General features: G+C 35.5%; 2 protein-coding genes across 3 annotated transcripts; both read right to left on the bottom strand.

Annotated features, from left to right (window-relative positions):
• Nucleotides 1-881: 881 nt before the first annotated feature.
• LOC119767268 lies at nucleotides 882-1606 on the bottom strand. The gene is made up of 2 exons (XM_038255522.1): nucleotides 1537-1606; nucleotides 882-1403 (listed from the first exon to the last, which is right to left on the bottom strand). Coding segments are annotated over exons 1-2 (381 nt in total). The 5' UTR covers nucleotides 1538-1606; the 3' UTR covers nucleotides 882-1023.
• A 255-nt stretch (nucleotides 1607-1861) lies between these two features.
• LOC6035997 lies at nucleotides 1862-11704 on the bottom strand. 2 transcript variants are annotated; one of them, XM_038255520.1, is made up of 3 exons: nucleotides 11503-11704; nucleotides 5626-5829; nucleotides 1862-2961 (listed from the first exon to the last, which is right to left on the bottom strand). In XM_038255520.1, the coding sequence occupies exons 1-3, from the start codon at nucleotides 11513-11515 to the stop codon at nucleotides 2084-2086; spliced, it is 1095 nt and encodes a 364-aa protein (XP_038111448.1). In that variant the 5' UTR covers nucleotides 11516-11704; the 3' UTR covers nucleotides 1862-2083. The 2 variants fall into 2 exon arrangements, with proteins under 2 accessions (XP_038111448.1, XP_038111449.1); XM_038255521.1 differs by lacking the exon at nucleotides 5626-5829 and having other exon boundaries at nucleotides 11503-11701.
• Nucleotides 11705-15514: the final 3810 nt, after the last annotated feature.

Genomic DNA, 15514 nt, shown 5'->3' with positions numbered 1-15514 from the left:
TGTCAAAGATGCCGTGCTATTAGGGTGCGATAAATCATTCTTGATCTATAACAATGAAAAAAAATGTTATCGTATCGTCCCGACCTGTCCCGACGATAATGAACTTCGTTTCGGGATAACGGTTTTGTCAAGCAGGTCAGATGTATAAACATTATCTATTATTTACTTGCTTATCATTGATTTATTAATAATTTGTGATTTGACACTGCAAACTGCATTGTTGCATTTTTGCTTTGTCGTTCATATTGAGACTGTCATCTTATATTGTCAGTTTTTAGAGCACCTAACAAGGACCTGTTAGTATAAACAGCAAGCTGCGAAAAACGCAAGGCAAGTTTTTCACATGTTAACTTTTACAGAAAACTGATTTCCTCTAGTATGTTTGAACAGAGTACTGCAAATTTTTAGTTTGGTCAACTAGATTAAAATCATACTGCATCATTAATTCAGTAATCAAAATGCATATGGGATTTTTACGCGGATATGAACAGTTAACTGCCGTTCTACGCATGATTAGACCATGAACAAGAATTTGCAACTACTGAGAATATAGCGATTTAACTCATGAACACAAGTGGCTGTATTTATACGCATAGTTGTCTTAGTTGTACCCATTTAGCAACCGTTGTTTTGATCTTGGTGTCCTTTTGTTTGAACTCCTTCCGCATGGTTTCCGTGAGCTGTCTGTCCCTAATCTCCCCAGTTAGCAGTATAGAAATCTTTTTTTTGTAATCCTCTTGCACGTAAAATTAAAGAATATTCTTTTGTATTCCCACTTCAAACGTTGGTGGCTTCAATGAAGTTTTTTTTTCTATTTATTTATTTTGAATTTATTTGTATTCTGCATTTGTTTTTTGCTTAAGCTTAAAATTTTTTATCATTTTATTTTTTATTTTGACCTGCAACTTCTATTGGCTGACGTAAATTTCATCTCAGTAAAATATAGCTCTTTTCCACCGTACGGAATGTAGCAAAGGCCGTGCATTCGTGAAACTTTGCCAAGGGTAAGCGTCTTGTAAATATTCACTCTTCCGATATAGTAAGGTTCATTGTTAACTGTGGAATATCCACCAATGTAAGCATTGTTAGGAATGGAAGGGAAATGGAAGCATGGACGAATTTTCCCTTTGCGTTACACAGAACTTCGTAGTTTGTCTTGCGATGTTCCGAGCCTCCCCACGGGATGTAGCAGCTTCCGGACGGCGGGTGCAGCTTTCCTGGTACCACTTCACCTTTGTGATTAGCCCGGGCAATGTACAAATTTCCGCCGTCAAATCCACCAACAACGGCTTTTTCGGGCACTTTTCCATTAGAGGCTGGAACCCAATACCATGAGATTGTTGGGTCTTGGGTTTTTGTGGTCCCAACATCCGGATCGTCTGATGTTCCGATTAATTGCTCCACTGTAACGAAGTTTTAATTCAAAATTCATTACTTTTTTAAAGTCATGTTCCTAAATTTCCATTAAGTTACTATCAAACAAGTATGCGAATAATTTTAATTCAGAACCAGAATCGCCCCAGTTGTTGTACTTACTTGCTACTGAATTATTGAGGAAAATATGGAATTCCAATAATCCGACCGCTACGACTGTTGATGCAAAACTGAATCTCCTGAATCCAGCTGTGTTGCTTTTATCAGCTCGCTGCATTGATATGTCATTGTTTGCAAAAAAGAGCTTAATCCACTTCTGAGCAGAGAAATTATCTTGATTTTCGCAATGCTGTCCCAATTCGCTCCATGTGTCCCGTTTTGTCTCGATACTAACCAAACTGAGATAAGTTGTAGGTTGAATGCAGAACAAGAAAATCTAAACAAGAAGGAACATTTGTGTATTTTTTTTAGATAGAAAAACAATTTATTGTGGTTCAAAAGCTGGTGTTTTTTTATTTCTACTAGTAAATTAATACATTCGTTAATTAACAATAAATATAAATGTGCAGGCATCATGTGGTTTCATGCTTTTTAGCGAGCTTAATTTTGTGTTTTTGCTCCATATCTAAGCTGTGCATTCCGCATTATACGGTCAAGAGATTCTCTGCTGACTTCATGTAGCTGCTCCAAAATGGCTTTTCTTCTTTGCTTACTGGCTGACATAGATTTCATAATCGGCAAACGCCAACTCCTGGCCGCCGTATGGAATGTAGCAAACGCCGTGGGACTGCTGAACCTTGCCCACGGTCACCGTGCCCTCGTGGTTAACCCGTCCGATGAACAGCGGCTCGCCGTCCTCGGACTCTCCAGCAGGGATGGCGTTCGGTGGAATTTCACCACCACTGGTACTCACGAACGTTCCGTTTCCGTCGCACAGGACTTCGTACTCCTGCTTCGGGTTCTCAACTCCACCCCAGGCGACATAAGCGCATCCGTGCGAGGCCACCAGCTTGCCAGGAATGATGGCACCCTCGTGCTGGGACCGTGCAATGTACATGTCTTCACCGTCGGCTCCTCCGACCACGGCATTCGGAGGAACTTCTCCGTTGGCCGCTGGGACCCAACAGGCGGCACCTCCGCTGGACACAAGAGCAGCCGGAGCGGACGGAGCCGGTGCGTTCTGCTCGATGATCCACGAGCCGGACGCTCCCCAGCCGGTGCAAACTCCAAAGTAGTTGATCGGGAACGGCTCGGAGGTGTTCTCGTAGGACAGGAATGCCGCGGCGGCTCCTTCCATTCCAACGGTGATCACGTCATCCTGCCACTTGACCCAGAATCCACGGAACTCGCCCGCGTTCAGGATGTCGGGCGTGTCGACCTCGCAAACGTCCGGCTTGGTGCGGTTCTTGCGGATGACCGACTTGGTGTTCTTCCAGCCCCCGATGAAGATCTCCAGCATGGGGTCCGACTCGGCGGGACCGCTGGTCAGCGCCAGATGGGCATCGTTGTTGGCACGGACCTTGAAGTTGACCACGCCGTTCGTCGCCGGGTGGAACTGGTACTCCAGCTTGTCCTCGGTTTCGATTTCTGGAAAGGGAACGGAAATATGGATTTCTTTTAGGTTTATGGTTTTTTTAAATGTGTTTTTTTTAATATAAATACAAAATAATTTGTTTTATTATAAAATCGGTTAAAACTCTTTACCCTAAAACCCCGAAGGTTCGACAATGTTTCTTGTCAAATCATCGGGTTTCATTTTCAGTTTGACGCCATTTTTACACGGCACTCAAGCACCCCAACCAAATGTTTGTTATGATATGACCTTGTCAATCTAACTAAAAACAAACTAAAAAATTTCAACCACCGGAGGATCTGATGGGGGCTCTTAAATCGTGTAGGGCACAAAAATTTTGTAAACAAGAGTGTATCCCTCTCACACCTTATGCAAACTATCATTCGAGTGAAAGGGATTCACTATTGTTTACAAAAGTTATGTGCCCTTTTGAAATGTTAAGCTCCAAATGTCAAAACCTCTCCCCCCTCACGATCCAGCCGCAGCTTTGTTGACAAACAAACGGAGCAGGTGACCGAAAGATGGTGGCATCGATCCAAACCTAAGGGTAATCTTAAGTCGTTTATGATGAAATATTTTAACAATAACTTCTTTTAAATTCACTTTTTTCATCATTTGGGAATCGTTCGTGTCCACGACCGCTGACTGATACTATCAATTGAATCCACCTACTAGAGTTCTAGAGTTTTCTTTGAAAAGGTCCTATAAGCTATTGTGTTTCCTATGTTTATAGGACCCTATCATAAAAAAAAAAAATGTTTTTTTGATGATGAATAATTTTAATTTGAATTGTGGTAATTCGAATTATGTATTACTGATTTGAACTAAAATGCACTCACGTGGCAAAATTCAGCTGTCAGTCATTCAAATTACCTAATTTGGATTCGTTAATTCAAGTGCAGTTAGTCGAGTCGGCGAATCAGACACGGACGACAAAACAAAGAGGTACGTAACTTTTTAAAACTTTTTTTTTTCGTAAAATCGCGATAAATCGTGGTGTTTATAAGCAAACCCCTTATGTTTGTATATCAAATTTTTTGTAATTGTCTGCTCTACAACTTTGTAGAACATTATTACACTCTAAAAAATACCCTGCAAAGTTAGAAAAAACATGAAATCGTAAAATGAAAAAAATGTTCTAAATGAAAAAATTACCCTTCTGGGTCAATGTAGATTTGCAAAGTGCATTAAATTTCCCTTAAAATGACACGTTCCAAAAAAAAAAAAAAAAAAAATACAGTCAAGTAACGGAAAATGGCAGAGTTTTTAAAACTTTTTTAGTGTTTTTTTCGATGAAAAATACTTTGACATCAAATTTCTATCTCATCACCGTTTCAGGCTGCAAATTATTGAAAAACAGGCCTTTTTCGCATGTTCAAAAATGAATGGCGTCGTACCGCCCCTCCGTCTCGAGATATCAAAAAACGGACCTCGGATTCGTGATCAGGGACAAAAGTTACCCCTTAGGACAAAGTTTCACGCAAATCGAAGAGGGGTCGGGGCAACTTTTCCCGATTTAGTGTGAGTTGGTAGAGAATAACCCATGTATTATTTTTGCTTTAACTGCACAGTAAAAAAAAAACAAAACATGGTAATATTACAACTGGGAATCTTTTATGCCAAAAAAAATGTGTAATTTTGTCACCCCTAAAAATGTTGATCGAGTTCCACAATAGGGTTGGGAAAAAGAGCCTGCGGTTTCGCTACCTTTTTCTAAGTAAGTTTAGCATCAATTCCATTAATTCCCTTTAATCAATTTCTATGCAACCTGAGCTGGACAATCATCACACATACATGACGAAATCCAGTCTGCAACCCGCTAAGATCACCATCTCCATGCGAATGCGAAAATGCGCGAAAAGGCGAATTTTGTCACCCCTAAAAATGTGTACATTCACCGCTATTTCGTTGTAATCGTTGTAATGCCACTTTTTTACTCTAAATTGAGGTAATATTACATCATAAAAGAGTGAATATTAAACCTTCCAATTTTACACCTTCCTAATTTACATAGTTTTTTGCTGTGTAAATTTCTTTTCGTGGTATTTTTTTTCGAAACCTGTTCATTTTTGAATGGTTTTTGAAAGGAAGGTTCTCCAACGAGTAATGAGTTGAATATCTGACCATGTCTATTTGGTTGGTTGGTTGGTTGGGCTTCTCAAACGTAAAACTATGAATTGACAAACTGGTAATGTTTTAATGATTGGTTTCTATGTATCTAGCAAAAAAATGATTTTAGATTTGAAGATTCGTTTGGAAATTTAATTTTCGTGTTTTTTGCTGGTTCTCCCTTATAAAATTTGCTGAGGACTTCAATCAATCTCCACCGCGATAGCCATCCCACTCACATAACTTCATCAAAAGCAACAATTGTCTCGACACTAATTGCTTGTGTTCTCGTTTCATTCTGGACAAACACACACGTGTCTAACGTCCAAACGTCCCGTCCATCACCAGTGAATCACTCCAGCCAGTCGCATCTCCATCGCATGCCGATTCGATCTTGTCATTCGCTTTTTACTTGAGACTTGAGAAATGGCGATGCTTTCCGCCGGGAGAGGTGTGTCGACATCAGAGTCATGTGACTTTTGACGGTTTTTAAAATATTCAAATTTGGCAAATTCTGGCGCTCGAACCGGTTCTGGCAACGAACATGTGACCGAAAATTCCAAACTTACCTATCAACCTAACCGCTGATTGCAAGACTGGCGGTTGCTCCTGCTGCTGTGAAGCTTCAGGGGCTCGCGCCGGTTCTACAAATGCTTGAGATCGATCCTCCGACGATTCGGAAGGACTTGGCTCGGCGGACGAGTTAGTTACATCGGGGGCTTGTTCCTCGTTGGGACGTTTCTTTTCCTTCACCCGACGATGAGGGGGGGCACCTGGATTGATGATGGAGAAGAATGTTGGGTGCGATTGGGTGTGCGGAATGACCCTGGGCTTGAACTTCCAATAAAGCTAATCAAACGTATTACGACAACGACTACGGAAAGGTTGGGGAGAGGCATGCAGAAGGTCTTACTTTCAATAAGTGCATGATTACATCAACCATTAAAAAAAAGTATGAAACAACACATGATTGTTAGTAGCCGACACCGAAAACCAAAATCGGACCACCCTAACGAAAACGGTCAACTGCATTGCAACATTATCACCGCCCGACCGGGTGGGGAGGTCAGAAAATATATGAAGCGGTGCGATTTTTCAAAGACAACAGCGAAAAAAAACACGAACTGGACAGAATCTGGGTTGTGGTGCAGAACGTCGTTTACGATGACGATGACGATGACGCTGGGTGAGTCAGACATTATTTTTAGACCAAATCGTAAGACAAGCTTGGACTGCCATTAGGGTAGCCATGCATGAGGAAATGGAAAGGTGGATGAACAAGAAAGGTGGAACTAATAAAACAAGCTACTTAAATGGTGGGAAGGTTTTGGGGGGTTTAGTTGGGTAACCCTCTCGGCTACGATTGATTTAATATGAAATTAATTTTTGTTCACATTTGAAAATAATAATCTTCAGAATTACAAATTTCCGGACATAACGAAATAATTTATCAAAATTTATTGATAAGCTAAAGGTTACCTCAAATGTTTTGTCCAGGTGATATCAGCTTGCATTGCAAAATTCAATGCTGCAGGTGTACACTACAAATGGGTTGCCTGCCATTGGATGAGCTTTGCATACTTAATGAGGGCACGCAAAATAATTGTTCCAAGTATAAATTTAGGAGTAAAACTGTTTTATTTCGCATTAAAAAGGCATGAGAGCAACAAATAAAAAAAAACAACGGTTGCAATGGTCACACCATAACTAGCTTGAATTTGCAATAAACTTTATATTTTAAGGTTTACGTCATTGTCTATGAATGCACGTGCTGTGATGCTGACAACCACGCGGAATGAATGAAGTGAATAATTTGTGCCCCTGCTAGCCTTACACCTACACATCACCTGTCTATCAGTTGCATCTGAACTTACATGGCTGGACAATGCATCAACGATGTTCTGAACATTTTAGTTGTATTGGCTTATATGCTTTTCAGGAAGTTTTTAATTTGATTTGAATTTTGAAATTCAACCAAAAATATTGTAAAATTGAAATAAAAAGCCAAAGTCTCTACTTTCGAATGAAAAAAGTGTTTTAAAATGCAAATCACACTAAGTTTGTCTTTGACCACCTTCAATAACTCGTTTTATTGTTGATGTAAGCTAATTTACTTTACTACACTCAAAAAAAATATTTTGTTTTCAGGAACGAGGAACGAGCAATTTAGGAACGAGCTTATATCTGTGAGCCCATACTTCCAATTGAAATGCTGTGAAAGGCAAACTTGTAGGAAATCGGACGAACTTTCCGGGGAAAATATTTTCGAGACTAAAAACCAAGTCTCTCCCATAGAAGTTGCCCAAAAATTGCCAAAAACCTCAATTTTTTTCAACATTAACTGTAAATGTAACTTCACAAGGATGGTGACGTTTAGAGCAACTAAATGTTTTTATAACATCTTAGGCTATTTTTCTTCTTTCAGTGTATTTTTTTCTCTCAGAAAGCACATCCATCCTACAGGTTTGTCTTTGACCACTTTTTGATAAGATGCAACGGCTTCGAGTTACAGCAATATTTACATTACGTAATACAAAAAAAAACTTAACACTTACGCCCTTCTCAAATGTTATAATCGATTGCAACTGGCTCCATATACACTAAAATGGCTTATGTAAGCATAGGATAACATGTCTACAAAGTTTCAAGTTACAAGTTACAAGTTATTTGACATGGAATTACTCAATCATTAGTTTTCAAAAAATGTTTGACGAAAACGAAATTTCAGCAAACTAAAAAAATCATTAGTGGTACTTTACATCGAAAATTTACAAAAAAATTATGTTTTTTTGAATAAACACAAACATCCTTAAAATGATTCTTAAACAGCGTAATCCATTTTAAATTGACGACAAATTGGCGACAAAACTTTAAAAAAATATTTGTACCAGCCTAAGTGAAAACATTTCTGGAGTTTTTTTTGAAAAGGTCCAATAAACCAAATTTGCAGTTTTTGCTTTTTGGGTATTTTTTAATACCGCTGACTCAAGGCGGTTTTAAAAACACCCAAAAAGCAAAAACTGGAAATTTGGTTTATTGGACCTTTAAAAAAAACTCCAGATTTTAAAGCGAACACAATTTTTCGATATGCCGAAATTGCACACTTTTTTTTCTCTCTGGAAACGTGGTTTTAAATCTGTTCATACTATTTTTGTATAAAACGTGTTCACAATTTAAATTGCATGGAGACTTAATATAAAATACAGTCCAGACTCGATTATCCGAAATTGAGTACCCGCTGTCGAGCAGTTTTTTGACAGTCTCTCCATAAGAAATTGAAATATATCGTAGAAAAAAAAGCAAAAACTGCTCTACGGCGGGTTCTCCATTGCGATTATCCGAACGTCAAATTTGAGTTGTGCGACCCAAATTTAGTCAAATTCGAGTGGTTGGTTGCCATTTACATTGCCAAATGAATATTCTCTGTATTTCATCATCGTCTTTTTGGCCGCCATCTTGGGTTAAAAATTTCCGGATCACCAGCAATTTTTTTTTAAATTCGTTTGTCCGAATTGAAATTTTTCTGAGGGCTTGGACTAGACTGCATCCGGAAACCGGTTTATTTAAAAAAATAAATCTTGAAGTATCAAATTTTCTACATTTAACTCTAGTGTACATTGGTCGTGGAAAAATAATGTTCTCTTAATTGTTTATTCAAGTTAAGCAACATTTTATTTTATTTGCAGCGATGATCATATTATTGACTCCGTCATGGAAAAATATTGTTAAGATCATACAATAATTTCAGGCTATTTTTGTCTAATTTAATTTTTACCTTAAGTCAATTTATTAAATTTAAAAAAATGCCGTACTTTCCCTTAAAAATATATAAAGTGATGTGAGACAATGATGCGTACAACAGTTAAATATGGGTGTCAAGCAAAACGTGATTTGGTAAAAATTTCGAGTATTTCATTAAAAGGTCCAATAATCAATTTTTTTTGCCTTTTGGGTGTTTTCGAAACCGACTCAGGCCAGGGGTATTCAAAAACACCCAAGTTTCCACAAATCATCGATTTTTATACACTTTTTTTTTTAAATAAATAGTTTTTTTAAAATAAAATATCCGAAGACAAATCTGGAACAGATATTCAAAATGTTATTGTTTTGAACATGAAATACCTTTTTATTACGAACAACCTTGTATCAAACAATATAGTGCTCGAATTATGCTTATAGCTTTCACAAAAAAGATTTTTTTAAATACATATATTTTATAAGATTTGCACGAATTTTGTTTTTTTCACCCAAATTTCCATAAAATATAAAATATTCAAAAACTTTGACTGACATTCAAAATGTTATTGTATTGTGCATGACATCATTTTTTTACCTTATATTTAACAAAATAGTACTCGAATTATGATTATGGATTTAACATAATAGATTTTTTGAATTGTGATTGGTTATTTTTCAATAAGTTTTCGTAATTTTTAGCCAAAAAGCTTTTCGCTGACATAAATTTCGGAATCTCTTTATAGCATTATTATTGGGCCATGGACCTAACAACTATGGAAAATAATGGTAAAAAAAAATCACAGAATTATCTTAGTATGACTTATTTTTTTATATAAATATAAAAAATTTCGACGGTTTTGTTCGAACGCGAGCCAGTTCAATACGGAACGTCGGATCGAGGTGCTCTTTGTTGCGTTGGGTTCGTATAAGTCCAAGGAAGGTTCTTACGCCAAAAAGTGACAACTTTGGGCAATCTGGAACCGGTTCCGGAAAATTTGCAGATTGTATGGGAAAAGTTGCGTAAAATAAAATTTTGATCGCAGTAGGCTGAATAAGCAAACCAGCTAAAAACGTCAACAAACAAAAAAGGCAGAACAAAGTTTGTCGGGTAAGGCTTGTTTTTTTTTTATAAATATTATGATCAAATATGATTTGTTTTAATTTTGAAATTTAATATTTGTTCCTATTTCTCTCATCAATGCCATCTTTATTTAAACATTTTGTTTTGAATTTTGAATCCAAAGAATTTGAAAAATATTGTTTTTAACAACTGTTTCAAAAGCTTACAATTTTCTTACTCTGTTGCAATTTATAAAACAAATCTTTAAAATTTATTTTGTTTCTATTTTAACATAACGAGTGCTAATAAGACAGTACTGCAACAACAGGTCAACTAGCGCAAATATGTTAATTGCTCCAGTTAGTTTAGCAGATCGTGCTTATATGTTAGAAAAAAACTTCTGTGATTGAAGAGGAAGTGATTAATTAGCAAAGTATGCTGTTCACAATGGGTTTTTCGAAAGAAAGAAAAAGAAAATAAATAATACAATTTTAACAGAATTACGTGATTTCAATAGAATTGAAAGAATTTCAAACACAGCTTCTGAACAAATAAACAAATTAACGTCAAGCATTTATATTTTTCCTCAAATGTTGATCTGCTCTCTCAACCGCAGCATCCAAATCTGCCCAAACTTCCTCTCCCACACAGAAAAAAAAATCATGGTAATATTACATCTGGGAAGGGGTACATCTTTTATGTCAGAAAAAAGGTGTAATTTTACCTCTGAAAATGTGTAATTTTACCGCTATTCTGGTGTAATGTCACTTTTTCAGTCTAAATTGAGGTAAAATTACATCATAAAAGAGGTAATATTCAACCTTTCAAAATTACAGCTTCCAAATTTACATTATTTTTTTCTGTGCAGCGCAGATTAATGTTGTTGTTATTTGTTCACCAAATCAACGCTAGAAAAAATCGCAACACGGCCAATGATAGTGATGATGTCATGCCTCAAGCAGCAGCAGCAGTTTGCAACTCTCTCTATAGCTAAGTCTATAAGCTAAGCGGCAAAGATCGGTGGGATGATACATGAGACGTGTCACCTCGGCGTCATTGGAAGGTACCCCGCTACTAGTGGTTACATTACAGACTTGTGATCATTCGTTAGTACTGGGAGAAACGAGGTCGACTTCTTATTAACATTCATGTGCCAATGATTGTGTTGTTGTCGATTTAGTTAAGGAACTTTACTCGACTCTTCTTGGTTCAGTAGAATCTTCATTACATCGTGTTTTGTATTGATTTTTACGCTGACCCCAAAAAGTGAATCACGAAATTGTCGCTTTCCAAGAAGCGAAAGCAACTCTGCCGAGAACTCGACAAATTGGTTCAGGAAATATAAATTATTTTTAGCTTCATTTTCCTCGCCCACAATTCTTTAGCTTTTTCCTAGAATTCAGGGTGAACTTGTTTGGTTTTTCACTTCTCGGTATATCTTCGATTTTTCGCGACCGGCAAACGTACCGGCAATTTCGCCTCTCTTTCTTCACACATGACGTGTTCCACATTAGAAAGCATCGAACTTTTTGGCAAAAGGTGCAGTAAAACGACGCCCCGAAAAAGTAACGGTAATTTTAAGATACTTTGTAAACCAAATAGGAAAGAAGTATAAAAAACACCAACAACAAAAACTAATTACACTTACCAATATTGCTCATTTTTCGTGGTTTTTTACTGCCTCTTGTTTCGGTTCACAAACTTCTCGAATGTAGTCTGATGACTGCACTTTTGTATTGTTGTTGTTCTGCTGCGGATTTCCGAAATGCGAAAGGGTTTGAACGACAGTTGCTGTTTTTTTGATCCAAACTCGCCGGCGGTTAAATTAAGACTAGAAACATTCCGATGGGTACGACTTCGTTATAAAGAGAGAGAAAATGTATGGCGATGAGATGCGAACGTGAGCATTTGAGTTCGTTAGGTTGAAACAATTTGAGAGCGGAGCATGGTGAGGACTTGGTTTTGAAAATGTTATTGAAATACTGTTATTTGACTTGGAAAAATGTTATTTTTTAGGGTATCGTATGGGCTTAAATTTCAAACTATTTCTTTGAGTAAAATTTAAGTATTTTTAGAGTTCTTTCGGTTGTTTAATTTACAAATAGTTTTTTTACTCTTCGGTTTTTCTTTGGAGTTTTCTTCAATTTTATCTTTTTTTGTGAATATTTTTGCGATAGTTTATTTAACCCCTTCCCGCCCAGAGCAAAATCGAGGATTTTTACGTTTTTCACCATTACTCATAACTGAATCGACCAAATTGGATGAAATTTTAATGGTTAGAAGTTAACCTTCTTTATGAACTAATGCAGGCTGAACCAGGTTGAAAATATGCATGATTGTAGAGAAATTTAATTTTGAACACAAAAATTTTTGGTGCTCTGGAGTAACCATGGGCGTTAGAGGGTTAAGACACGAAAATTATCCTCAAAAGGATCTAATTTTTGCAATTTAAGTTTTTTTTTAATAACAGGGAGAAAAAATCTGAAAAGTGAATAAATTCCTGCACTGAAGCTTTATTTTAGTTTAATATGGCCTTAGATGTCATGTCTAAAGCCCGTTGCCTTTAAATTAAAAGTCACACCTTTCGGGAACTAATTTATTTTACAAATTTGAGATTGTGTTGTCTAAACAATTAAAAAAAATGTTTTGCGTAATATTTCAATGAACTCTTTTCTTCCGCGTTCGAGTATGAAAAATCGAATAAGTTTAAATCGGAAAGCAATAACTTACTTTTATTTTACTTTACCAACGAATTTGGGGTCAATTGTTCTCACACACATTAAAAATTAGTGTTTGAATTGCACATTATTTTGTAAACCTACTGTCATGGAAGTGTAAAATCCCTTTACCAATAATTCGATTTTTTCATAAAATTATTTTTATTAGGTCATTTTTGGTACAGGGACCTGGTAAGGACCGAATCGGCTTTGGTAATTACAGTTGTAAAGCTAAGAGTAATAACAGAGTATCTTGTGAAACATTAAAATTAGCTTGCTTTGAAAAGAATTTGGAGGTGCGAATTTCCTTCACTAAATGGTTCACCGGATGGTTCACAATCACACAATGCACAATAAATTAAATTAACCTATTAAGGAAAAAAATTACCAAGCTAGAGGCGTCATAAGAATTGTCAGAATTATTTGAAACTTTGTAGAAAAAATGGGAAAACATGGACACTGTTTTTTTTTTTATTAATTGAACACAGCGACTTATTCAAAAAGGTTACTTAAAAATGGCAATACGGTGCACTTTATCAAAATTCCACTAAAGTACTGTTTGGTTTAAATTGGTAATGTGTCATTCGGCACATTCCTGATTTATTTATTTTTCTTATCGGCGCCAACCTAGCTTTTGCGAGCTTTATGCTCGGCTAGAGTACGGTCAACCCAGCTAAGCTAAGCTAAACTAAAGTACTGTTTGATTTAAATTAATATAAAAATATAAAAAAAAGCATAACTGGACAAAGATTTTTTACTTTTCAGGAATATTCTGAAAATTCCATCTTTATATCGCCTAAAACAAATAAAAAATTATATAAGAATTGTGCACGGCGTGTTTTCTGGGCAACCTTAAGTAAAAAAAATAGTCATTGCTACTTTCAAAAGTATCTTATAGGAAATTTTCTCAGCTTTCCAATGCTTTTAAGAGCGAAATGTTTCATCGGGAAATTTCTGAGATATCTCTATTTTAAGTTTTTTGTTTTAAAATCCTTAATCATTTATTGGAAACTTTTAAATAACAGTCCAGGAAACTTGTCAAATGATGTGTTTCATGTGTCATTTACTCATCAAAAAGTGCAAAATAAGACAAGAAACAACTTTGTTGACGGTTGCAAACCGCTAAACATTTTGAAAATTTTGTTTTAACCGAATTTTTGAATATGTGAGATTTATTCAGAAATTAAAATCCTTAAACCGCATTAAAATATTATTTTTACTAGAATAAATTGATTATTACATAATTGTTGTGTACAAATAACACCGGTCTACTATGATTCAGCTTGCAATAAGCTGATACAACCGAAATTTTTACAGGTTTGAGATTGATAGGTTATTACAAGATTTTTATAAATAATTAACATATTTCCTTAACCCTCTAACGCCCAGAGCTGTTTGCTTATCGTAAAAATAGTAAATGGCTTAATTTTGGTACAATAATGCAGGAAATACTTTACTTTGACTCACAAACATAGAATTGAGGCAAAAAAGTAGAATTTGAAGTGGTGCACCAGAGCACCATCAGGAAGATGAGCAACTTTTTTTTAAACCACAAAATCTCGTTTTCTTCAAATCTATTGGTTCATTTGTTTGAAAACGCTTCGAAATGTGTTAAAAACTACTTATTCTTTGCTGTAAGACCATATTTCTGAAGTATTAACTACAAATTCTAAAATCTCTGCATTTTCAGGTTTCTTTGATTGGCTCATTCAAAACCCACAAACAACCATTTTCATGAAAAATGAGGAAAATAATAAAATTATCGGTCTAATAACAATGTTTTGTCTTGTTTATGAATAGTCAAAACGTTTATAAACTTTGTTTTGATAAAAATAAGCTTTTCTGTAATTTAGAAAAAGTGCTCCTGAATATTTAGTTGCTCATATGCCTAGGTGGTGCTCTGGTGCACCAAATGAAAAAGGTTGAAAAACACTTAAAACCGGTCCAAACTAACAATGTTATTCACAGGGGTTCTTGTCCAAGGTTCAAATGATAGCAAAACATTTTTTGTTTCATAAAATTTTGTGTTTGGTATTTTTTACGGGCTTTCGAAAACAGGTCTTATTTATTTCCCTAAAATTGGCCCATTTTTGTTTACATTTCACACTAACTTTGCTTGTGCTTAACCAAATTTGATGAAATTTGGGGAGATGTTAGTATACATTCTACATGAACACCTGCAACTTAAAGCATCATGAAAAGTTGTGTCAGTTCCGAGATATTTGAATTCAAAGTTTTGGTGCTCTGGAGTAACCATGGGCGTGAGAGGGTTAATCAAACATTAACCAGTTGCATGAATACAAAACATGTTTAATACTCGAAATTGAACTGCAAACTACTGTTGCAAGCTTTAAGAAAAACACTTTCCACTAGTATGAAATGATTGTTTTAGTTTTTTTGTACTAAATGATCAAGGAAAAAGCAATATTTTAGAAGTTTATAAGACTCTCATCTTTAACCTCATCTTTTTTAAAAAATGTTTTATTTCTTGATTCTTGTTCAAATCGTTTGGAAAGACTTTTTTTGTTTTTTTTAATAATAAAAATATTGTTAAAACAAAAAAAAAGTTTGTGACGGTGTTTTAAGCATTCTGAATTGGAAAAGTCGAGTTTTATTGCTACTTTTAAGTGCATTTTCAACAGTAAACATTTTATAAAATTTTATATTTATTTTATTCTCATGAAAATATGACTTTTGAAGCTTGTAACAGTAATATGTAGTACATTTCGATTTAAAATCATATTTGTATTTATGTTTCTGGTTAATGAAAATATCAAATTTATTCATTAAAATTCAATAATACTATTAACAATCACAAACCTGCCAAAGTTTTGGTTGACCAAGCTAAATCAGAGCAGACTCGTGATATTTGTACACAAAAAATATATGTAATAATGTTATAAAAATATATTTTTACATTGTTTTATGATTTAAATTTCTGAA

This window comes from Culex quinquefasciatus, chromosome 2 (genome assembly GCF_015732765.1).
Source record: "Culex quinquefasciatus strain JHB chromosome 2, VPISU_Cqui_1.0_pri_paternal, whole genome shotgun sequence".
NCBI lineage: Eukaryota > Metazoa > Arthropoda > Insecta > Diptera > Culicidae > Culex > Culex quinquefasciatus.
Note: the sequence above shows the minus strand (reverse complement) of the source record. Positions and strands in the feature narration are given on the sequence as shown.